This window comes from Rutilus rutilus (genome assembly GCF_951802725.1).
Source record: "Rutilus rutilus genome assembly, chromosome: 12".
NCBI lineage: Eukaryota > Metazoa > Chordata > Actinopteri > Cypriniformes > Leuciscidae > Rutilus > Rutilus rutilus.
The window spans coordinates 2,812,763-2,838,679 of NC_140217.1; the positions used below are offsets into that span (position 1 = coordinate 2,812,763).

General features: G+C 37.9%; 2 protein-coding genes and 1 pseudogene across 4 annotated transcripts in view; all 3 read left to right on the plus strand.

The window, feature by feature from the left end:
- LOC311300695 (uncharacterized protein) overlaps positions 1-25,917 on the plus strand; it is a 283,730-nt gene that overhangs the window by 252,258 nt on the left and 5,555 nt on the right. The window lies entirely within an intron of this gene.
- LOC311301266 (outer dynein arm-docking complex subunit 3-like) lies at positions 564-10,615 on the plus strand (annotated as a pseudogene). Its single transcript, XR_014630318.1, has 16 exons — positions 564-599; positions 739-856; positions 1,141-1,215; positions 1,796-1,908; positions 2,012-2,089; positions 2,229-2,405; positions 2,842-2,942; positions 3,879-4,004; positions 4,386-4,532; positions 6,453-6,578; positions 6,858-7,018; positions 7,162-7,315; positions 7,459-7,608; positions 9,961-10,073; positions 10,233-10,310; positions 10,450-10,615. The product of XR_014630318.1 is annotated as an outer dynein arm-docking complex subunit 3-like (transcript).
- LOC311300699 (uncharacterized protein) lies at positions 20,748-25,871 on the plus strand. 2 transcript variants are annotated; one of them, XM_084425151.1, is made up of 7 exons: positions 20,748-20,813; positions 20,953-21,129; positions 21,532-21,632; positions 22,703-22,828; positions 23,182-23,394; positions 23,803-23,887; positions 25,394-25,871. In XM_084425151.1, exons 3-7 carry the CDS (start codon positions 21,597-21,599, stop codon positions 25,519-25,521), a joined length of 588 nt encoding a protein of 195 aa, XP_084281277.1. In that variant the 5' UTR covers positions 20,748-20,813; positions 20,953-21,129; positions 21,532-21,596; the 3' UTR covers positions 25,522-25,871. The 2 variants fall into 2 exon arrangements, with proteins under 2 accessions (XP_084281277.1, XP_084281278.1); XM_084425152.1 differs by lacking the exons at positions 20,748-20,813; positions 20,953-21,129; positions 21,532-21,632 and adding an exon at positions 21,916-21,971.

Here is a 25,917-nt window from a genome sequence, read left to right on the forward strand (position 1 = left end):
AATCCTCCACTATACCTTTACCTTAAAACCTGCTTAAATAGTCAGTAATATTGTAGTGGAATAAGTATTTCAATTGTTTTCTTAATGTTCTTATTAATCATGTATTCTCAAGGATGGCAATGTTGTGTTGTAATGTCAGCCTGGAGTTATTATATAGCAAAGTTGCTTCTATAGCTGTTTAATACATTTATATTACTTTTAAATTGAATAAAGAGCTCAGTAAAACTGTCTACAGAAAGTTAATATTGCATGACATTACACCCAACTTCGCATGGCCGCTGAATGTTTCTCTCTGTCCACTAGAGAGAGAAAGAAGCGCGTATTTCGAAAGCTCTCAGTCTGTCATCGAGAAGAACAGAGAAGCCATCCTTCAGCTGAGACATGAGAATGAAAACCTGCTCAAGAAACTGGCTGAGGTCAGACATTATGAACACACACACACACACACGTAATGTTAAAACATATCCATATCATTTAAGTCACGTTATAGCTGTATTTGATGCATATCTTGGTTGTTCCAGGGAGAGGAACAAGTAATCAAGGATGTTTTTCAAGACCGTGGGATGGAGAATGCATCATTCAGGAACATGTCTGTTAAGGTGGGGTTAAATTAACCTTTATATCAGTTATTTAAAAACCTTTTGTCACTTCTTTCACTTGTACTATCCAGTTAAATTGCCCGTGGTTACAGAATCACCTGCATATCAGTTGTGGGTGACAGTAATTTTTGTTGTGCAGTCATCTCGGACGGTGCTGGAGAAGGAGGTGTGTGATAAAACGAAGAAGCTGAATGCTATGAAACACACCACTGACACACAGAGGCAGCGTTTGGAGGACTTGAAGCTCCAGTACGAGAGCATGAAGCCATAGAGCAGAAGCCCTCTGCCTGACAACCAGGAACTAGACGAGGAAAAGGTAGAAACTGTCTTTTTTTCTTGTCAAATACATAAACCCCCTGGTTTCACAGACAAGGCTTAAGCCGAGTCCCAGACTAAAATGCAAATGTTTTGACATTCAAACGATGCATGCATGAAATGTCTGAGCATTCCTCTTGGTCTCTGGCAGATGAAGGGTCCGACACCACAGCTGCCTCCAGACTCAGAAGAACAAACACTGCAGCTGATGTCTGAGGCTGAGCAGAAACTGATGCTGCTGAAGGAGGAACTACAGGGCAAAGATCTGGCAACCATCCTGAAGGAGATAGAGGAAGAGGAGGTGAGGAACAATGATTAGTCAAGTTGCTGTTATTGTATTTGGGCTTGTTGAAGATTTGTAACTAGTGAAACATTGAAACTTTTGTTTACTTTTGGAATATATGTCATTTTTTACTTTTTTGGAAGTTGTAAAATAACGCTGACTAATATTAATGGTGTTTATTTCATGCCCCTTTGCAGTTCCCTCGTCTCGGTTACTAACGTAACCTCAGTTCCCTGAGATGAAGGAACGAGTATTGCTTACGGCTAGCTTACGCTATGGGAAAACTCCATTTCTAAATTTTTAATAAAACCTGTGATTCTTACCTTTAAAATGTATTTTATTTCATGTTTCTTTATTAAGTGCTACAGAGGCTTAGATATTAAGGTTTTGGTAGACGTTGACAATTCTTAGTATTTTTTCTGAAAACCCTCAGGAGATCAGGGTATTTATCATAGAATAACAGGTTTTTATAGCCGTTTTAGGAGTAAATGGGTTAAATTGAATAAACAGCTCAGTAAAATTGTCTACAGAAAGTTAATATTGCATGACATTACACCCAACTTCGCATGGCCGCTGAATGTTTCTCTCTGTCCACTAGAGAGAGAAAGAAGCGCGTATTTCGAAAGCTCTCAGTCTGTCATCGAGAACAACAGAGAAGCCATCCTTCAGCTGAGACATGAGAATGAAAACATGCGCAAGAAACTGGCTGAGGTCAGACATTATGAACACACACACACACATGTAATGTTAAAACATATCCATATCATTTAAGTCACGTTATAGCTGTATTTGATGCATATCTTGGTTGTTCCAGGGAGAGGAACAAGTAATCAAGGATGTTTTTCAAGACCGTGGGATGGAGAATGCATCATTCAGGAACATGTCTGTTATGGTGGGGTTAAATTAACCTAAATAGCAGTTATTTAAAAACCTTTTGTCACTTCTTTCACTTGTACTATCCAGTTAAATTGCCCGTGGTTACAGAATCACCTGCATATCAGTTGTGGGTGACAGTAATTTTTGTTGTGCAGTCATCTCGGACGGTGCTGGAGAAGGAGGTGTGTGATAAAACGAAGAAGCTGAATGCTATGAAACACACCACTGACACACAGAGGCAGCGTTTGGAGGACTTGAAGCTCCAGTACGAGAGCATGAAGCCCCAGAGCAGAAGCCCTCTGCCTGACAACCAGGAACTAGACGAGGAAAAGGTAGAAACTGTCTTTTTTTCTGTGCATTTTGAATGAACACTGGTGAATCTTACAATTAAAGAATCGTCCAGGTTTCCTCCCAAAATCAAAAAGAAAAAAAGCATCAAGAATATTGAGCCTTTTTTCCAGTCAAATCATTTTTGTCCCAATTTCTCCTTACTGTAATAAAAAAAAATAAAAAAAATGAAAATTGTCCTGTCCAAAGCAATGCCCACAGTTTTATTATCACCATTATTATTATACAATCTAAACAATTCACGAGAATCAGATTTTTTTGCACATCATAATGAGAATTAGAGTAAAGAAGGGAACTCTGCCATAAGTTTCCCTAAGTGGTCATTCTTCCTGTGTAAATTCTCTTCTTCCTTCTCTCAAGTCTTTCTAAATATGTTAGTTCAAGCAAGAAAATGAATGAGCTTGTGTGCTTGTTTTATAGAAATTGCGGATTCTGGAAAACCGATTGCAGAAAGTGCAGCTGAACATCATGAAGCAGAGAACATAATGCGAGAATACCTCAAAGTGAAGGACCAGCTACAGGTATCTGAGAAAGAACAGATGAACTGGATTCATGTACAGACTGACACAGCACACACACATAAACCCACACAGATGTGTATTATAAAGCATGATACCCCATATATGTGATGGGGAAAATTTAAGCAATCCAATGTATCCAAGGACACTCATCCATACCATTCAAAATATATTCTTATTCTTATAATAATAAGAAAGGTTTCTTGAGCACCAAATCAGCATATTAGAATGATTTCGGAAGGGTCATGTGACACAAGCCAAGAGGAATGGCTGCTGAAAATTCAGCTTTGATCACAGGAAAAAATTACATTATAAAATAGATAAAAATAGAAAAGTTATTTTAAATTGTACAGGTGAGCATAAGAGACTTCTTTCATTAAAGGGTTAGTTCAGCTAAAATTTAAAATTCTGTCATTAATTACTCTTCATCTTCTGAACACAAATGAAGATCTTTTTTATGAAATCTGAGAGCTTTCTGTCCCTCCACTGACAGCTGCGCAACTACCACTTTCAAGCCCCAGAAAGGTACTAAAGACATCATTAAAGTAATCTATTAAACATATTAAAGAGTGCTTTGTTTGCAAACCCCCCCCCCCCCCCCCCCCCCCCCCTTTTGCGCAAACAAAGCACTCGTGTCGCTTTGTTAAGTTGCGGATAAACCACTGGAGACACATGGATTACTTTAATGATTACTTACTCCCTTTCTGGGGCTTGAAAGTGGTAGTTGCATAGGCTGTCAGTGGAGGGACAGAAAAATATCTTCATTTGTGTTCTGAAGATGAACGAAAGTCTTCTGGGTTTGGAGCCACACGAGGGTGAGTAAATAATGACAGAGTTTGGGTGAACAATCCCTTTAAGATTAAAACTCTTAGCGACCCCAATCTTTTGAACAGCATGGTAAATAAACATTTTAAATTATTTTCTTATTTGTTTCTTCAGGAGGACAGTCTTACATTTCAGCCACAGCTGGACAGGACGGAGGCAGAGATCCACCGGCAGACACAAGTGCTCAAAAAACTGCAGGTCATCAACAGTGACGCTCAATCCTCAAAGGATGCAGCCATGGTAAAGACAAAGCGTTTAATAAATGATTAAAATGTATTTTAATGAGATAATAAAGCAAGCATACGTGTCAGTGTGCCATGGTAAAGGTTGTGCAAGTAATGCTTCTCGTAAAGGGTAGGGGTGTAACTCCGGTGTCCTGCCCAAATTCCCTCCATTGGCCTTTATCAATCATGGCCTACTAATAAGAATCCTCATGCTTTCAATTGGCTTTATCACTCTCTCTCCTCTCCACCTATAGCTGGTGTGTGGTGAGCGCACTGGCGCCATTGTTCTGACAGTGGATGCTGCATACTGGTGGTGGTTGAGGGGAGAGCGCTCTATAAATGCCTCATTTCATTAAGGTGTGTGTGTGTGTGTGTGTGTGTGTGTGTGTGTGTCCAGTCTGAGCTGCAGCTTCAGGAGGAGCAGGTGTATAGAGAGCGAGAGAAAATCCTCTCCCGCTACAAGAAGCAGGAGGAGAAGAGGATTGCTCAGGCAGAGAGGATGAAGAGAAGAGCGAGCATCATCCATCACTCTTCAGCTAACAATGTAATTACTGTAATAAGCATAAAAATATGTGTGTCATACTAATAGCACTTCTCAAGTGAAGTCCACAGGAGACTGGACTCGATGTTAATAGAGCTTGGTGTTAGCATGCTGCAAAGCTCACAACACACTAGTGTTGTTTTTGGCGGCCTGTTTTAATTTTAGTTTTAGTCTAGTCTTTGTGTCAGGCTGTCATTTTAGTTTTTATTAGTTTTAGTCACATTCATACTCTTTTTAGTCTAGTCAAGTTTTAGTCGACGAAAACTGATGACATTTTAGTCTAGTTTTAGTCGACGAAAACTGATGACATTTTAGTCTAGTTTTAGTCAATGAAAATTGTATTTTAGTCTCTTTTTAGTAATGCGATTCTATTTAACCCAGTCAATATAGAATTTCAAACAAGGCTTATAGGCTATTTAGTAGGCCTATATTTAGGGCTGTGACTGTGGCAGGGTTTTTTTTTTTTTTTTTCACCGCGGTAATGGACCAACTACCGGCGGTGGTTGGGGGGTTATAAAAAAAACAAAAAAAAAACAACTTGTTTTATATTTCCACACAAAGACGCGTGATATAGGCTACACTCAGCGCTTTGAGAGGGATGTGGGACACGAGCAGGAAAACACGAAGATATCGATCTCTTTATGATATTTTCGTGTTTTCTACTTGATGTAAATTGGTTTGAAGAGCGCATTTTATCCTCCACAAGGGCGAGATATTTAGGCTTTGTTTGAGATTGCGCTGCCAGAGAAAGTGAAACTAAAAATCACCCGCGCGTGTGAAACGCGCTTTACAGCTAAACTCGCGCCCTATGTCTAATATAACAAGCACTGTGTTGCAAGTACAAATGTAGTACATGCAAGTACAAATGTAGGCTATCTGTCCTACAGCGTTTTTCTACTTTACCACAAAGATAGGCCTAATTAAAAGCGAACCAAGAAACGTTTAATCCCTTTAGAAAATGGGTGAGTGAGACGTGAGTGAAGATTTGGGAAAAGAAACAAGATATTCCATGCAGGGATGAGTCACGATTTTTGGATATTCGATTACTTTATTTAATTATAGGATATCGAATAGGTTGTGCGGTTATTCTCTAAAATAAAATCTCCATGTTCTGGCGCTGATGCGACGTGTTCATGTAACCAGAGACGCTGCCAATAACATACAGCTTTCACAAAGAACCGGCAAAAGTAATGATTATGAATGTGTCAAATATATCAATGAGACATTTTATTAGAATAACTAATGGAGTAATATATTGTTAAATTCGCTGATAATCGGGTGACCAGATCGCAATCCAGAATTTAAAGCCGACAAAGCTATGGGTTCACGCACAACTCTCTCATTCGTCGTGACGTTATAACATTTCGTCTCGTCTCGTTTTGGTCAACGAAAATGAAGAGACATTTTAGCATAGTTTTTATTTTTTAAACCACATATTAGTCTCGTTTTTATTCGTCAACGATATTGCATTATGCATGTATTTTAGTCATCGTCACATGACCATGCATTTACGTCTAGTCTCGTCTCGTTTTCGTCAGGTGATAACGGTTCGTTGACGACAATATTTCGTCATAATTTTCGTTGACGAAAGCAACACTACAACACACAAATAAAATACACAATTCAACTATTTATAAGCATATACACTACCGGTCAAAAGCTTGGAATAATTACGATATTGTAAAGTCTCTTATGCTCACCAAAGCTGCATTTATTTGATGAGAAATACAGTAATATTGTGAAATATATTATTACAATTTAAAATAACTGTTCTATTTAAGTATATAATTTATGCCTGTGATGCAAAGCTATATTTTCAGCATCATATACAGTCTTCAATGTCACATGATTCTTCAGAAATCATTCTAATTTGGATTTGGTGCTCAAGTTACTTTTCTTATTATTATCAATGTTGAAAAATAGCTCCCCGATGAGCTGATCAGCGAGGCCCAGAGCAGTGCCAGCGCAGGAGAAGAAGTGGAGGCCATCTCTCCTTTTGAGGAAGCTTTCCAGCAAATCAAAGAGGCCACTGGAGTCACAGACCCACGGGTGAGGACAGACAACATTCAACTGCTTTCAGTGTGTTAGGGGATAACAGCTTAGGACACAAGGACCAGATGTTTGAAAGAAGACCCCCGAGTCAGAATTATAATGAATTGAAGAAAAGTTTTACTGAAGATAGTTTGCAGTTTCATGAGCAGAAGTTCAGCTTCAAGACTCACACAGGAGTTCGTAGGCCGCCCCGCTTACAGTTATATAGATTACTCCTTGTTAAGCAATTCTGTTCTTGTGTTAAGCAATGTGTATTCCTGATTTCTCTTGTAATAGGAAATAGTGGGCCGGTTAATCTCTCAGGGAAAAACACAGGAACATTTGGAGAAGATGAAGGCAAAAAATGAGAGAATGCTGCTTCAACTGAAGGAAGAGAGGAATGCACTTCAAACTAAGCTTCAGGATATGAAACACTCAGGAGAAACTGAACTCTCAAGGTAAGAGCAGACATTGTAGACAGTGTGAATAATAGTGCTATGATATCACTTCACATGCTCTGTTATTGTGACTGAATAATAACAACATTATTGTCCTCAGTCAGCTCTCTAATGCTCTTCTGTGCTTGTGTTTGGTTGTTTAGCAGCCAACAGGTTTGTGAGCTTCAGCAGCAGCTTGAGCAGACGCAGCAGCGCCGTGATGCAGCTAAAGATCGTCTGGACGGACTCAAACATACACTCAACACTGTCAAAGCAGGAGTGAAGCGCCTCAGTGACAAACTTCAGCACATACCACTGGTACTAATGAATCTTGTCAAATACATAAACCCCCTGGTTTCACAGACAAGGCTTAAGCCGAGTCCCAGACTAAAATGCAAATGTTTTTACATTCAAACGATGCATGCATGAAATGTCTGAGCATTCCTCTCGGTCTCTGGCAGATGAAGGGTCCGACACCACAGCTGCCTCCAGACTCAGAAGAACAAACACTGCAGCTGATGTCTGAGGCTGAGCAGAAACTGATGCTGCTGAAGGAGGAACTACAGGGCAAAGATCTGGCAACCATCCTGAAGGAGATAGAGGAAGAGGAGGTGAGGAACAATTAGTCAAGTTGCTGTTATTGTATTTGGGCTTGTTGAAGATTTGTAACTAGTGAAACATTGACTGTTTTGTTGACTTTAGGAATATATGTCATTTTTTACTTTTTTGGAAGTTGTAAAATAACACTTACTTATATTAATGTTGTTTATTTCATGCCCCTTTGCAGTTCCTTGCCGAGATAGCAGCAAATCTGCCCCAGGATAACACGCGCATTCAGTTCCATGAGGCCCAGAAACAGGACTCTTCTGATGGTGAGACACTAGCTCATATCACCATGGAATCTCATTTCTGCCACATAAGATAAAAATCATGCTTTGGTGAAATACCAAGTCATAATTATGAGATAAAAAGTCTAAATGTTTTGTCACAATTATGATTTTCTTTCTATAACTTTTAGTTTTAACTTCATCTTTTTATGTTATAATTGACTTTTTATATTTTAATTTAAACTTTTTGTAATTGTGACTTTTCCTGACAATTAAAATGTTATGCCATAATTGACTTCTTATCTCATAATTATTGCTTTATGGCAGAAATGGGCTTCCATACATGTGTCCTATATCTGAATTAAGCTTCTTGGGGTGTGAAGTCACACATTTCAGGGTATTTATATGGTAAAAAAAAAAAACCTCCTCAATAAAAAATCGTACTTGATATTTTTACAAGTTTTTACAAGTATATTTTTACTTGATGGTTACACCACATGACATTTGTTACATTAAAACTTCTTGTTGAACATAAAGCCATTTGAAATCAACACGGATACAAAGATTACATACAGTATATCTAAGAACTTGGCATACTGTATGTGTTTAAAACTTTTTTTCCCATTATACTTCTTTATCTTGGGCACTCTGATTTTCATTTTGCACCAGTGATCACTGGTTTGTGAACTTGGAAAGCTCTTGACCAGGAACGGCCATGTGTTTTTCGATGTACACAGTTCAAAAGCTCCCTCTTTAATACAATATCTACAATATCTCCCTCTAACGCTACAATAATGGCATAATGAATAAATAGCATAATAAATTATAATATAATTATGTGTTGATGGTTGAATGATAATAATACAATAATTTTAATAAATAAATACTGGCATAATGAATAAATAGCATAATAAATAGTCATATGAATTTTTTGAAAAATGTGTTATGTTAGTGCCAAGGGAGCATGTTTTAATAAAACCTGTGATTCTTACCTTTAAAATGTATTTTATTTCATGTTTCTTTATTAAGTGCTACAGAGGCTTAGATATTAAGGTTTTGGTAGATGTTGACAATTCTTAGTATTTTTTTCTGCAAACCCTCAGGAGATCAGGGTATTTATCATAGAATAAGTTCAAGTTCAAGTTTATTTCTAGAGCACATTTACTACCGGCTTTTGGCCAAACAAAGTGCTGTACAATAATCACAACACAATACACATTGAACCAACAACATCACTATCGTCAATCAAAATAGGGTGCATTAAAAGATAAGTTCAGGTAGATTACACATTAAAAGCTAATCCAAACAAATGGGTTTTAAGCGCTGTTTTAAACTCAGATAGAGTGGAAGCCATTTTGAGTTGGATAGGAAGATTATTCCATCGAGTGGGGCCCACCACTTCAAAAGCTCTATTTCCCCTCTTTTTCAAGCGGGTTCTAGGAATACGAAGGAGGAATTTGTTTCCTGATCTCAATTCTCGATTTGAAGTAAATCCAATAAATAAGCTGGTGCAAGATTATTTAAGGATTTATAGACTAGTAGTCAAATTTTGTAGTCGATTCTATATTGAACAGGTAACCAGTGAAGGGATCTCAGAAGCGGTGTCACATGATCACATTTTTTACCTCCCTTCAAGAAATGTGCTGCTGCATTCTGAACAACTTGTAATCGAGAGATTTGACTCTTAGAAACCCCAAAATACAGAGAGTTGCCATAATCTAGCCTGGATGTTATAAAGGCGTGAATAGCAACTTCTAGAGAAGCATTAGATAGGAAAGATTTAATTTTGAAAAAAGAGCGAAGATGAAAAAAACTAGAGCCCACTACCGAGGCAATTTGCCTATCAAATTGTAAGTCGTTATCCATTACCACACCTAAATTGCGAACTTTTGATGAAATAGTAAAGTTTAAAAGATCAAGGTTAGGTGAATATTGTCGTCTATTTCCGGAGGGGCCAAAAACAATAGCTTCCGATTTATCTAAATTTAAAAAAAGGTTTTTATAGGCGTTTTAGGAGTAAATGGGTTAAATTGAATAAAGAGCTCAGTAAAATTGTCTACAGAAAGTTAATATTGCATGACATTAACATTACACCCAACTTCGCATGGCCGCTGAATGTTTCTCTCTGTCCACTAGAGAGAGAAAGAAGCGCGTATTTCGAAAGCTCTCAGTCTGTCATCGAGAAGAACAGAGAAACCATCCTTCAGCTGAGACATGAGAATGAAAACCTGCTCAAGAAACTGGCTGAGGTCAGACATTATGAACACACACACACACACACACACACGCGCGCGCACACACACACACACACACACACACACACACACACATACATATGTAATGTTAAAACATCCATATCATTTAAGTCACGTTATAGCTGTATTTGATGCATATCTTGGTTGTTCCAGGGAGAGGAACAAGTAATCAAGGATGTTTTTCAAGACCGTGGGATGGAGAATGCATCATTCAGGAACATGTCTGTTAAGGTGGGGTTAAATTAACCTTCATATCAGTTATTTAAAAACCTTTTGTCACTTCTTTCACTTGTACTATCCAGTTAAATTGCCCGTGGTTACAGAATCACCTGCATATCAGTTGTGGGTGACAGTCATTTTTGTTGTGCAGTCAGCTCAGACGGTGCTGGAGAAGGTGTGTGATAAAACGAAGAAGCTGAATGCTATGAAACACACCACTGACACACAGAGGCAGCGTTTGGAGGACTTGAAGCTCCAGTATGAGAGCATGAAGCCCCAGAGCAGAAGCCCTCTGCCTGACAACCAGGAACTAGACGAGGAAAAGGTAGAAACTGTCTTTTTTTCTTGTCAAATACATAAACCCCCTGGTTTCACAGACAAGGCTTAAGCCGAGTCCCAGACTAAAATGCAAATGTTTTGACATTCAAACGATGCATGCATGAAATGTCTGAGCATTCCTCTCGGTCTCTGGCAGATGAAGGGTCCGACACCACAGCTGCCTCCAGACTCAGAAGAACAAACACTGCAGCTGATGTCTGAGGCTGAGCAGAAACTGATGCTGCTGAAGGAGGAACTACAGGGCGTAGATCAGGCAACCATCCTGAAGGAGATAGAGGAAGAGGAGGTGAGGAACAATTAGTCAAGTTGCTGTTATTGTATTTGGGCTTATTGAAGATTTGTAACTAGTGAGACATTGACTGCTTTGTTTACTTTAGAAATATATGTCATATTTTACTTTTTTGGAAGTTGTAAAATAACACTTACTAATATTAATATGTTGTTTATTTCATGCCCCTTTGCAGTTCCTTGCCGAGATAGCAGCAAATCTGCCCCAGGATAACACGCGCATTCAGTTCCATGAGGCCCAGAAACAGGACTCTTCTGATGGTGAGACACTAGCTCATATCACCATGGAATCTCATTTCTGCCACATAAGATAAAAATCATGCTTTGGTGAAATACCAAGTCATAATTATGAGATAAAAAGTCTAAATGTTTTGTCACAATTATGATTTTCTTTCTATAACTTTGTTTTAATTTCATCTTTTTATGTTATAATTGACTTTTTATATTTTAATTTAAACTTTTTGTAATTGTGACTTTTCCTGACAATTTAAATTTTTATGCCATAATTGACTTCTTATCTCATAATTATTGCTTTATGGCAGAAATGGGCTTCCATACATGTGTCCTATATCTGAATTAAGCTTCTTGGGGTGTGAAGTCACACATTTCAGGGTATTTATATAGTAAAAAAAAAAAAACTCCTCAATAAAAAATCCTACTTGATATTTTTACAAATTATTTTTAGCTTGAAAAATATATTTTATCATTCATCAAGGTATAAAGAAAATATGCTATTAGTTTTTACTTGGTTACACCACATGACATTTGTTAAATTTAAACTTCTTGTTGAACATAAAGCCATTTGCAGGGCTCGAGACTAACGGCGTCCTATCGTCCTGGGGACGATAGAAAATGTGTTTAGGACGAACGGAAATATTCTCTAGGACGCCTACAGGACGAAAGACATTTTTGTATGAGTGTTCATTTATTACTAGCCTATTAAGGTAACTTAGAAAAGGCCAAAATTAACCGACCAAGCGCTGACTAAAATGGAGCGCGTCTTCTCATGCTGTTACTATAGTTACTATCACTGGCCGGCTACTCACCCGGAGACTTGTTTCGTGGTACATCTATCACATGGCTTATTTTCACAGACGAAAACGAGACAATAACTAAATAAAAACTAGTTTTGAAGGACTAAAACTATGACGAAAATCTATTGACATTTTCGTCAACAAATAAAAACTAGACAAAAATGTTAGATAGTGACGATTTGGGAAGCGATCCAGTCAGAACTGATGTCCTCCGTTTGTGGTAGATGCGCACATTTGTACTGTAACGTGCTGATGCACATACACACCTATACAGCGCGCGAGTACTGAATTGAGCTCTTTCATGTCCGAATGGACAAATACACACAACATTATGTCGAAATGTCCGTTTTGGAGAGTATTCACGTAAACTATGTTGGTTATGTCTTAAACAGTTTTGAGTGTATCGGATGTGCATCAGTGCATTGGACATGATCCGATGTCTTAAAGTGACAGTGGGTAATAAACCTAATGCGGTCTGTGTCCTTAATATTGATCAAGCAACAAAAGAAAAAGAGAAAAGCATTCACTGCTCGTTAATAGCTTTAATAAAGATTCATTATATTTAATTCATACAGATAAATATGTCTGCTGCTTGAAAGAATAAAGAATGATGATATTTTTGAGATATGTAGTCACCAGTATTTTTTTTTTTTTTTTATCCAACCAACTCAAAAACGTTTTGAGCTGTATGTATTTTTCTCTTAATTTTCGTATATGTAAAAAAAAAAAAGTAAAAAAAAAAGATTTGTTCTGCATGAATACAAAAAAAGCATTTAACTCCTGTTATTTTTTTATTAAATCTGTTTTTTACCTGTTTACAGATAACTACTTTGAATGGAGCTAGATAAATATAATAATATATATCTCAAACATTTTAATGGTGTTTTTATTATGTGACTATTAACAACTAACAACTATAGATGATAATAACAAAGTACAGAAACAACATGTTTATTTTGGGACAGTTGACATTCACTTTAGGACGGTTCCAGGACGGAGGTGAAAAAAGTTAGTCTGGAGCCCTGCATTTGTAATCAACACGGATACAAAGATTACATACAGTATATCTAAGAACTTGGCATACTGTATGTGTTTAAAACTTTTTCCCCCATTATACTTCTTTATCTTGGGCACTCTGATTTTCATTTTGCACCAGTGATCACTGGTTTGTGAACTTGGAAAGCTCTTGACCAGGAACGGCCATGTGTTTTTCGATGTACACAGTTCAAAAGCTCCCTCTTATCAAGATGTTCACCTGTGCTCTTCTGATTTAGTTCCATTCCTCAATCTGTACACTGTGTGGAAGTTAAAGCTCACTCTTCTTCTGTTGTACAGAGTGGTGGTGGTTTTGTTAAGGCGGGCATACACTGTGCGATGTCTGTGCGATTTCAGCAAGGTACCTACTCACACTGAACGAGTAGATCGCATGCGATGTAAAGCCAAAGCTCAGGATTTCTGTGTTCACACTATACGGTCCGAACGTCGAGCTGCGACTTCACTGCTCACACTATACGTGTGAAATATGCGCGAATCAGCGCGATAAACTCCCTTGCCGGGTTGCACCTATAGACGATATCATGTATCCAGAGATATTGTCAAAACAAGCATCAGCTATCAATATCAAGATGATTTAGCATTTCCAATTTATGTATTAAATTTTTATTAGTATTATTGTATATTATTATTAGGGAAGGCTACTTTTATTATTAAAGTGATAGGCTGTTAAATTGCCACGCAATAATTTCATAGCGCATCGCCGCAAAACCAACGTGCTGTGAGGATAATAAAATATCACACAGAAGCTTACTCCTCATTGAAAATTGTCTAAAACATTTAGGTCGATTACAATGAATTATAGGCATATAATTAATTATTAACCGTATATAATATGTCCGAACACTGCAATAATTCAATGAAAAAATTAAAAACAGCTTTATTTCAAAAACATTGTTTAAAATGTTAAGAGGCAAAGTGTACATCGCAGGTGGCTTGGAAGAAGTGGGTAATGGTTAATCCATTTTGCAACACGAACTGGAGGTAAGCAACAGTAATTTGTAGATAGTTTGACCTACAGAACTTAACAAGATCTCCCTCTTTTTTTTTTTTTTTTTTTTTTTTGCTGCAGATGAAATGGTTAAACTTCTGTTTTCGCGCAGGCGCAGTGAGGGGAAAAACACTGAGTTTAGGGCAATCGGTTCGTATCTCTGCTTCAACTGCGCGATAGTCACGAGGAGCGACCAAAATTTCTAACATGCCAGAAATTCATCCGACCATCCGACTGCCGGTCGGGAGAGGTTAATCGCGTCTCGTTTCCCCCTGTACACTGCATGAACACTACACGACAAACGACGCACGACAAAGCTGAAAATCGGCCCGACCCGAAAAAGAGTCGCACGAGTCAGAATTCGGACGAAAATCGCAGAGTGTATGACCGCCTTTAATGTCTCAAAGGCAACATCACATTTACGTGTGATTGTGTGTGTGACTGAGAGACTGGCCTACTGGTACATGGGAACTATGAATGTTGTTGATCCATATGTACAGGGAACAATAACAGAACTCACAGTGGACATGCACCTACGATGACAATTTCAAACCCCTCCATTATTTCTAAGTGGGAGAACTTGCAAAATAGCAGGGTGTTCAAATACTTATTTTCCTCACTGTATATTACTTTTAACCCATTTGTACCGGATGCTGCGCACCGAAACATTACATCTACCGCCGGTTACTGCGTTGCGCAACTCTGAACCTCCTGCCGGCTGCTGCGTGGCGCAGCATTTTGTATTCGTCATCCTTTTCATGACGCGCGCAGCATATAACGCACTGTCATTGGTTCAAATACACATGAGGTGGGTCTTGTTGATTTTTTTGTAAAGACCACGTGACCACCCAAATTGTACTGTGGTTCGCTGAAAATCACGTCAATCAATCAGACATACACGTGCATTTATTTTGGATTTTCTTTAAACGCGAGCGAGAAAATGGCAACGACAGAGCAGGATTTTGACAGCGAGGGCAGTGACATTGAGTTGGAAGATAGTGAGGAGTTGGTGAGGAAGATAGTGAGGAGTTGGTGAGGAAGATAGTGAGGAAGATAGTGAGGAAGATAGTGAGGAAGATAGTGAGGAGTTAGTGAGGAAGATAGTGAGGAGTTAGTGAGGAAGATAGTGAGGAGTTAGTGAGGAAGATAGTGAGGAAGATAGTGAGGAGTTAGTGAGGAAGATAGTGAGGAGTTAGTGAGGAAGATAGTGAGGAGTTAGTGAGGAAGATAGTGAGGAAGATAGTGAGGAGTTAGTGAGGAAGATAGTGAGGAGTTAGTGAGGAAGATAGTGAGGAGTTAGTGAGGAAGATAGTGAGGAGTTAGTGAGGAAGATAGTGAGGAGTTAGTGAGGAAGATAGTGAGGAGTTAGTGAGGAGTTAGTGAGGAAGATAGTGACGAAGATAGTGAGGAGTTAGTGACGAAGATAGTGAGGAGTTAGTGAGGAAGATAGTGAGGAGTTGGTGAGGAAGATAGTGAGGAGTTAGTGAGGAAGATAGTGAGGAGCAGGTAGACTGGAGAACCGAGGGTTACCAGCCGCGCAAGGCGAAGCAGTTCACCCGCAAACCGGGGGTGAAACAGCCGATCCCCGTGGATGCTAGCCCCCTGGATGTCTTTTCGTGTATTTTTATGAGCGTGAGAGCTTTGGGACATGTTGGTGGCTTTTTATAATGAATAACTAGCATAATAAATAGTAATACAATAATGGCATAATGAATAAATAGCATAATAAATTATAATATAATAATGTGTTGATAATGATAAAAATAAATACAATAATGTTAATATATAAATAATGGCATAATGAATAGCATAATAAATGATATAATTATGTGTTGATAATGATAATAATAAATACAATTAAAGCTGCAAGCAGCATTTAGCGGGGTTCAAGCATTTAGGGTCTTTAAGCACATAAGGCAGTTTAGTGAGTTGTCTGAGTTTTTGTTTAGGATTTACAGGCTTTTGAGTGTTTTTTGCCATACCCATTTTCTAAATGATCCTGTTATGGCTACCCAATGGGTAAAGTTAAAGTTTTTTATATAATTAACAATCTAGAGCTTCCAGAGAATTGTACTGCACTGGTATATTTCCGATCGGGCGAAAAACCTAGGACTAGTTTGCAAAAGTAGGTTTTTAACATAATCGCAAGTATTTAATGAACAAATTGATTGACAGCAGTAGTTCTTGAGGCAAAGTTGTTCAGTATGAGGAGATCTATCAAATGATATGCATCACGTGATTACATAGCCGTAAAACCTGTTAGCGTCAACTAGTGGCTGATTTTTCAAAATTCTTACAGACCTCTAGGGCCACGAGTCGAACATGCCCACCGAGTTTCGTTCTGATCGGCCTCCGTTAAGAGTAAACTAACAGCTTTGAATTAAAATGGTGAGGTATCCTGTTGTAAACATCAACCATGCCTGTTGACAGTTCTCTTTTGTGGGAAGGGAATGAAAAGTTCTCAAATCCACAGCACAGCCTCAGACATAACATTTATATCCATGATCTGCCATTTTCACTATTGTCCTTGCTTGCTTCTTCACAATACCTGCAGATCTTCTGATGATTCGGCTGTGCAGGTCCACATTAACACTGCCTGGCCTAGAACATGGACTGGAAAATGCAAATTTGGGGGGTATAAATATTAATGATCCTGACTCCAACGTCACAGTCGGTGTTATGGTGGGATTCACTCATTTTTCAGCGGTCTTTTGCAAACAGGAGATTTACACATGAAGGAGGAAACAATGGTGTTTTGAGGCTCACGGTATGTCAGTTCCATGTCCAGAACTCTTATCATTCAACTATGCCAAGATAAATACAGTTTTCAATTGTATGGCACCTTTAAAATAGATGATTAGTAATATAATGCTTACTTGGAGTCTGAAATGGCTTTAACAAAAGAAGAAAAATAGTCTTAGATTTCTGTTCATTCTAATCATGTACAAATAAAGTAGCACAATAAGATTACATTTATTTGAATGCATTAGTGAGTGTGTGATTGTGCTGTGTGTGCAGCGTGTCAATACTAAAAGTGAAGGTGTAGTTGATATCTTTGGTGATAATATCTGTAGTAATCATAAAAAAACAATTAAGAAATAAAGAATTAAAATTACAAATAATATTCTATTAAGATATGAGTTACAATAACATGATTTGCAATAGTAATAATATCAATAATATATGCACAATACACACAGATTAGACTATCAGGTCTGTGTTTTACAAAAACATTAGTATTGCAGCCAATGTGAGTCTGTGGGATTTATAAACAGACAAAATATGATTTGAAATGTTATTTTAATGATTTTATTAAGTTTAAACAATATTTCAAATGGAAAAAAAAATGAAAAATAATATTTTAGTGAGCAGAATGAACCAATGAGTGTTCTTCTTCTGGTGGTTAAAATGTAAATGAAAACAATAATACTTAAACAATAATACTTAATACACTAACCATGCTTGAACACACACATGCACACACATTTTGTTGTAGATGTAGATATTTAAAATAAAAGATAAGTAACAAAATGATAATTGCAAATCTCCTCTGTATAACACCATTTTCAGATTTCAAATTAATCACTGAGAGGCAGAATTGTTCAAACTGAGAGCTCAGTAAAAATGAAGTGATAAACTTTGACAAAACATGACTGTGTTATAATAGGTGATTTTCATGCAAGTAATTTAATATAGTCCAAAAACTAATGCAAAAGCACAGATGAAAATATTTTATTAAGTAGAATGTCCTGCAGAGGGCAGGAGAAGACCACTAATTGCCTCACTTTCATTTGAAAGACTTTTTTTATCCACCAGTAAAACAAAGCAGTTTCTCCATGTTCTTTCCATTAAGCATGCTTACACACACAGACACACACACAAACACAAACACATCCACACACACACACACACACACACACACACACACACACACAAAGACAAATATGTTTTCAATGTAATGATAATAATAAATACAATAATGTTAATATATAAATACTGGCATAACGAATAAATAACTAGTATACAATAATGGCATAATGAATAAATAGCATAATAAATAATAATATAATTATGTGTTGATGGTTGATAATGATAATAATAAATACAATAATGTTAATATATAAATACTGGCATAATGAATAAATAGCATAATAAATAGTCATATGATTTTTTTTTTAAATGTGTTATGTTAGTGCCAAGGGAGCATGTTTTAATAAAACCTGTGATTTTTACCTTTAAAATGTATTTTATTTCATGTTTCTTTATTAAGTGCTATAGAGGCTTAGATATTAAGGTTTTGGTAGATGTTGACAATTCTTAGTATTTTTTTCTGCAAACCCTCAGGAGATCAGGGTATTTATCATAGAATAAGTTCAAGTTCAAGTTTATTTCTAGAGCACATTTACTACCGGCTTTTGGCCAAACAAAGTGCTGTACAATAATCACAACACAATACACATTGAACCAACAACATCACTATCGTCAATCAAAATAGGGTGCATTAAAAGATAAGTTCAGGTAGATTACACATTAAAAGCTAATCCAAACAAATGTGTTTTAAGCGCTGTTTTAAACTCAGATAGAGTGGAAGCCATTTTGAGTTGGATAGGAAGATTATTCCATCGAGTGGGGCCCACCACTTCAAAAGCTCTATTTCCCCTCTTTTTCAAGCGGGTTCTAGGAATACGAAGGAGGAATTTGTTTCCTGATCTCAATTCTCGATTTGAAGTATATGGGTGAAGTAAATCCAATAAATAAGCTGGTGCAAGATTATTTAAGGATTTATAGACTAGTAGTCAAATTTTGTAGTCGATTCTATATTGAACAGGTAACCAGTGAAGGGATCTCAGAAGCGGTGTCACATGATCACATTTTTTACCTCCCTTCAAGAAATGTGCTGCTGCATTCTGAACAACTTGTAATCGAGAGATTTGACTCTTAGAAACCCCAAAATACAGAGAGTTGCAATAATCTAGCCTGGATGTTATAAAGGCGTGAATAGCAACTTCTAGAGAAGCATTAGATAGGAAAGATTTAATTTTGAAAAAAGAGCGAAGATGAAAAAAACTAGAGCCCACTACCGAGGCAATTTGCCTATCAAATTGTAAGTCGTTATCCATTACCACACCTAAATTGCGAACTTTTGAGGAAATAGTAAAGTTTAAAAGATCAAGGTTAGGTGAATATTGTCGTCTATTTCCGGAGGGGCCAAAAACAATAGCTTCCGATTTATCTAAATTTAAAAAAAGGTTTTTATAGGCGTTTTAGGAGTAAATGGGTTAAATTGAATAAAGAGCTCAGTAAAATTGTCTACAGAAAGTTAATATTGCATGACATTAACATTACACCCAACTTCGCATGGCCGCTGAATGTTTCTCTCTGTCCACTAGAGAGAGAAAGAAGCGCGTATTTCGAAAGCTCTCAGTCTGTCATCGAGAAGAACAGAGAAGCCATCCTTCAGCTGAGACATGAGAATGAAAACCTGCTCAAGAAACTGGCTGAGGTCAGACATTATGAACACACACACACACACATATGTAATGTTAAAACATATCCATATCATTTAACAGGGTACCCGCGGGGTCTTAAAAGCATTGAAAAAGTCTTAAATTTGATAATCTCAAATTAAGGCCTTAAAAGCCTTGAATTTGGTATACAAAGTCTTGAATTTCGTTACAAAGGTCTTAATTTTTTTTGCCTTTTCTATGATTAAATTCATACCGTAACAAAATTAGCTGTTACTAATGTAGACTAATTAAAAATTAGTCGCATAACGTTGAGTGCACCTCGCGCTTCACGTCATAGAAGAACACGCGAAAGCGCGCGCACCCGTTACGATGGTTACTAATCAGAGCTTTTCTGTTAAAAGTTTTAACAGAAAAGCTCTGATTAGTAACCATCGTAACGGGTGCGCGCGCTTTCGCGTGTTCTTCTATGACGTTCTACCCGGTCTTTTCAGTAGTATCTGGCCACAACCATCCACGTGCGCTCTCTCTACATTGTTGAAGAAGCGCGGATGATCTGAAAACACAGACAAGCTGGAGTTCAGCGATCTTCATTTGAGAATATCTGTCACGAGCCGCTTGCGCTGTTTGTGCGACTAAATCTGCGATCAAAATGCAGGCTGATATACAGCAGTGTTTTTAATGTCGATCATTATGCGAGCAAGAATGCAATGTTTCCCTACTATCCACACGATTTCAAATGTGGCATTGATTTTATACAACAGTAAAAAAAAGGTAACATAAGGGTAACATGCACTAAATTTTAAACAGGCTTATTGCTCTATTTTGCAACAAAATCTGTGGCTTTGACAAAGACAATGAGTTACCGCCACCTACTGGCGATTTTAATATAATATTTTTATTAATATTAAACGTTTTTTAACATTGAATATTTATTGAACATTGTTTTATTTAAAGCATTTTATTTTTTAAAGGTATTATAAAGGTGAAAAATGAAATGGAAAAATCGTTTTATTCGAAATCGAATGTTTTATTTAATTCAAATAGTCTACTTGTACATAATTATTTTTTAGGGTTTAAAATGTATGCAGATTTGACATTTTCCCCTCATACTTCTGTCGGAATTGGTACAAAGTTGGCATTGAATTTCATTTGAAATGGTATTAAAAAGGTCTTAAAAAGCCTTGAATTTAAGTTGGAGGATCCTGGGGGTACCCTGTTTAAGTCACGTTATAGCTGTATTTGATGCATATCTTGGTTGTTCCAGGGAGAGGAACAAGTAATCAAGGATGTTTTTCAAGACCGTGGGATGGAGAATGCATCATTCAGGAACATGTCTGTTAAGGTGGGGTTAAATTAACCTTTATATCAGTTATTTAAAAACCTTTTGTCACTTCTTTCACTTGTACTATCCAGTTAAATTGCCCGTGGTTACAGAATCACCTGCATATCAGTTGTGGGTGACAGTCATTTTTGTTGTGCAGTCATCTCGGACGGTGCTGGAGAAGGAGGTGTGTGATAAAACGAAGAAGCTGAATGCTATGAAACACACCACTGACACACAGAGGCAGCGTTTGGAGGAGTTGAAGCTCCAGTACGAGAGCATGAAGCCCCAGAGCAGAAGCCCTCTGCCTGACAACCAGGAACTAGACGAGGAAAAGGTAGAAACTGTCTTTTTTTCTGTGCATTTTGAATGAACACTGGTGAATCTTACAATTAAAGAATCGTCCAGGTTTCCTCCCAAAATCAAAAGGAAAAAAAGCAGTAAGAATATTGAGCCTTTTTTCCAGTCAAATCATTTTTGTCCCAATTTCTCCTTACTGTAATTTAAAAAATGCCCACAGTTTTATCACCACCATTATTATTATACAATCTAAACAATTCACGAGAATCAGATTTTTTTGCACATCATAATGAGAATTAGAGTAAAGAAGGGAACTCTGCTATAAGTTTCCCTAAGTGGTCATTCTTCCTGTGTAAATTCTCTTCTTCCTTCTCTCAAGTCTTTCTAAATATGTTAGTTCAAGCAAGAAAATGAATGAACTTGTGTGCTTGTTTTATAGAAATTGCGGATTCTGGAAAACCGATTGCAGAAAGTGCAGCTGAACATCATGAAGCAGAGAACATAATGCGAGAATACCTCAAAGTGAAGGACCAACTACAGGTATCTGAGAAAGAACAGATGAACTGGATTCATGTACAGACTGACACAGCACACACACATAAACCCACACAGATGTGTATTATAATATGATACCCCATATATGTGATGGGGAAGATTTAAGCAATCCAATGACACTCATCCATACCATTCAAAATATATTCTTATTCTTATAATAATGAGAGGTTTCTTGAGCACCAAATCAGCATATTAGAATGATTTCGGAAGGGTCATGTGACACAAGCCAAGAGGAATGGCTGCTGAAAATTCAGCTTTGATCACAGGAAAAAATTACATTATAAAATAGATAAAAATAGAAAAAAGTTATTTTAAATTGTACAGGTGAGCATAAGAGACTTCTTTCATTAAAGGGTTAGTTCAGCTAAAATTTTAAATTCTGTCATTAATTACTCTTCATCTTCTGAACACAAATGAAGATCTTTTTTATGAAATCTGAGAGCTTTCTGTCCCTCCACTGACAGCTACGCAACTACCACTTTCAAGCCCCAGAAAGGTACTAAAGACATCATTAAAGTAATCTATTAAACATATTAAAGAGTGCTTTGTTTGCAAAACCCCCCCCAAAAAACATAATTTACCACCTTATTTACAAATTATTAATCTCCAGCATGCGTTCATGCAACAACGTCTGCTTTTGCGTCAACACAACACACATGTGCCACGGTGCTCTCGTGAACGCGCAATGGAGATTTATATTTTGTAAATAAAGTGGTAAATTGTGTTTTTTTGCGCAAACAAAGCACTCGTGTTTCTTCGTTAAGTTGCGGATAAACCACTGGAGACACATGGATTACTTTAATGATTACTTACTCCCTTTCTGGGGCTTGAAAGTGGTAGTTGCATAGGCTGCCAGTGGAGGGACAGAAAAATATCTTCATTTGTGTTCCGAAGATGAACGAAAGTCTTCTGGGTTTGGAGCCACATGAGGGTGAGTAAATAATGACAGAGTTTGGGTGAACAATCCCTTTAAGATTAAAACTCTTAGCGACCCCAATCTTTTGAACAGCATGGTAAATAAACATTTTTAATTATTTTCTTATTTGTTTTTTCAGGAAGAAAGTCTTACATTTCAGCCACAGCTGGACAGGATGGAGGCAGAGATCCACCGGCAGACACAAGTGCTCAAAAAACTGCAGGTCATCAACAGTGATGCTCAATCCTCAAAGGATGCAGCCATGGTAAAGACAAAGCGTTTAATAAATGATTAAAATGTATTTTAATGAGATAATAAAGCAAGCATGCGTGTCAGTGTGCCATGGTAAAGGTTGTGCAAGTAATGCTTCTCGTAAAGGGTAGGGGTGTAACTCCGGTGTCCTGCCCAAATTCCCTCCATTGGCCTTTATCAATCATGGCCTACTAATAAGAATCCTCATGCTTTCAATTGGCTTTATCTCTCTCCTCTCCACCTATAGCTGGTGTGTGGTGAGCGCACTGGCGTCATTGTTCTGACAGTGGATGCTGCATACTGGTGGTGGTTGAGGGGAGAGCGCTCTATAAATGCCTTATTTCATTAAGATGTGTGTGTGTCCAGTCTGAGCTGCAGCTTCAGGAGGAGCAGGTGTACAGAGAGCGAGAGAAAATCCTCTCCCGCTACAAGAAGCAGGAGGAGAAGAGGATTGCTCAGGCAGAGAGGATGAAGAGAAGAGCGAGCATCATCCATCACTCTGTGTGTGTTATTCGCATATCTCTCGAACCGTTAGTCCGATGGATTTCAAACTTGACAGGTGTCTCGCTATGGGCACGAGTAAGTGCAGTGCCAAGTTTGACATTGTTTGGATTAGAAATGCAAAAAATATCGGTAAAAGAAGCACACACTGGCTTTTGCCGCTCTAGCCGCTCTGGCTTTTGACCGTCACAGAGAGGGATGAAGAAAGCAGTGGAGCTTAAGTAGCTTGGAGTTCACTGTGTAGCCTGCTCCCTGAATCGTGTAGTTCAGTGTTCCACATTTATTGTATGTCATTATGTCAGTATCAGTATTTGCTTTCTACCATGCACAAATAAAAAGTCACTGAACTTTTGCTGTGTAATTGTAACAATGAGCACTCAAACACACCAAACCAACAATTACTAAAAACACACACAAAAAATGATTTTGCACACAAAAACTTTTGCACTAGTATTAATATGTTGTTTATTTCATGCCCCTTTGCAGTTCCTTGCCGAGATAGCAGCAAATCTGCCCCAGGATAACACGCGCATTCAGTTCCATGAGGCCCAGAAACAGGACTCTTCTGATGGTGAGACACTAGCTCATATCACCATGGAAACTCATTTCTGCCACATAAGATAAAAATCATGCTTTGGTGAAATACCAAGTCATAATTATGAGATAAAAAGTCTAAATGTTTTGTCACAATTATGATTTTCTTTCTGTAACTTTTTGTTTTAATTTCATCTTTTTATGTTATAATTGACTTTTTATATTTTAATTTAAACTTTTTGTAATTGTGACTTTTCCTGACAATTAAAATTTTCTCTCAATTATCTCAATTATTGCTTTATGGCAGAAATGGGCTTCCATACATGTGTCCTATATCTGAATTAAGCTTTTTGGGGCGTGAAGTCACACATTTCAGGGTATTTATATGGTAATAAAAAATCCTACTTGATATTTTTACAAATTATTTTTAGCTTGAGAAATATATTTTATCATTCATCAAGGTATAAAGAAAATATGCTATTAGTTTTTACTTGATGGTTACACCACATGACATTTGTTACATTAAAACTTCTTGTTGAACATAAAGCCATATGAAATCAACACGGACACAAAGATTACATACAGTATATCTAAGAACTTGGCATACTGTATGTGTTTAAAACTTTTCCCCCATTATACTTTATCTTGGGCACTCCATTTTGCACCAGTGATCACTGGTTTGTGAACTTGGAAAGCTCTTGACCAGGAACGGCCATGTGTTTTTCGATGTACACAGTTCAAAAGCTCCCTCTTATCAAGATGTTCACCTGTGCTCTTCTGATTTAGTTCCATTCCTCAATCTGTACACTGTGTGGAAGTTAAAGCTCACTCTTCTGTTGTACAGAGTGGTGGTGGTTTTGTTAATGTCTCAAAGGCCAGATCACATTTACGTGTGATTGTGTGTGTGTGACTTATGGCGCTTTTCCATTACCAGTACCAGCTCGACTCGGCTCGCTTTTCGCTCCGTTTTCCATTGCAGATAGTACCTCCACAATAGTACCTGGTCGTCATAGCGACGCCGCAGGAAACTGCCGTGACTTAATCTTTTACGCGAGACACACCCGCTACCCACACACACAGGACAATGAAGGAAATCGAGTGTATGCTGTTTTTGGATGTTTTTGTTTTTGCTGTTTTTTTATTCAGGATACTGCGTCTGGCGCGTGCAATGATGACGCAGTGAATAGTGACGATTCTCTCTGACCAATCAGCAGTCTGCCGTGATTTCACGTCACATTTTAGTATCGCCTCAGCTCGCCTCAGCCCGCTTAGAACCTCGCCGGAGGTGGTACGAAAAAAAGTACCTGGAAGCTGGTACAGGTACAACTTTTACACAGTGGAAAACCAAACAGAGCCGAGTCGAGTCGAGCCGAGGCGAGCTGGTACTGTGTAGTGGAAAAGCGCCAATAGAGACTGGCCTACTGGTACATGGGAACTATGAATGCTGTTGATCCATATGTACAGGGAACAATACAGAACTATTACGTTTAGCAGACAGAGCTGACACACACCTTACACACCTGCATGTCTTTTCTGTCAACAGATGAGGACAACAGTGGCGATGAAGAGAGTGATGTCATCACCCGTGTCACCCTGAAGCAGCAGTCGCAGTCAATCATTGACCAATCTCCAAAAGGAAGACTCGCATTGAAAAGGACAAACTCTGATTAACCTTGATCCATTAGCGCCCGCACTAGGCCATTCGGCTGATATCCTTAATAAGCTTTAACTTTAATAATGTTCGACCAAGAAAAAAAAAAACCTTCTGGGGGGTGTTTGGCTTGAGGTCATGGTGCAAAGGACCCTAGGTTGAATTTACTCCAAACCATCCCTTTAATTTTATGAAGCGGTGAGAATACTTTCTGTGCACCAAAAAAAAACAAAATGTCAACTTTATTCAATAATTTCTTCCCTTCTGTATCAGTCTCCGACACGCGTGTTCATGAGAGCACCACAACGCATGCGCGACCTCGCGTGCATCTTCCTCTGCTTGTAGGTTATATGTCAGAACGCCAGCTGCTGCGTCATCACCACACACACACACACATATGCGTCGTGGTGCTCTCG

Excerpts from the sequence above, each read along its gene's own strand:
- LOC311300699 (XM_084425151.1), top strand. The coding sequence starts at position 21,597 with ATGCGAGAATACCTCAAAGTGAAGGACCAACTACAG. Across the intron at positions 22,829-23,181 it reads CCTCAAAGGATGCAGCCATG|TCTGAGCTGCAGCTTCAGGA; the intron begins GTAAAGACAAAG and ends GTGTGTGTCCAG. Across the intron at positions 23,888-25,393 it reads GAAACAGGACTCTTCTGATG|ATGAGGACAACAGTGGCGAT; the intron begins GTGAGACACTAG and ends TTCTGTCAACAG.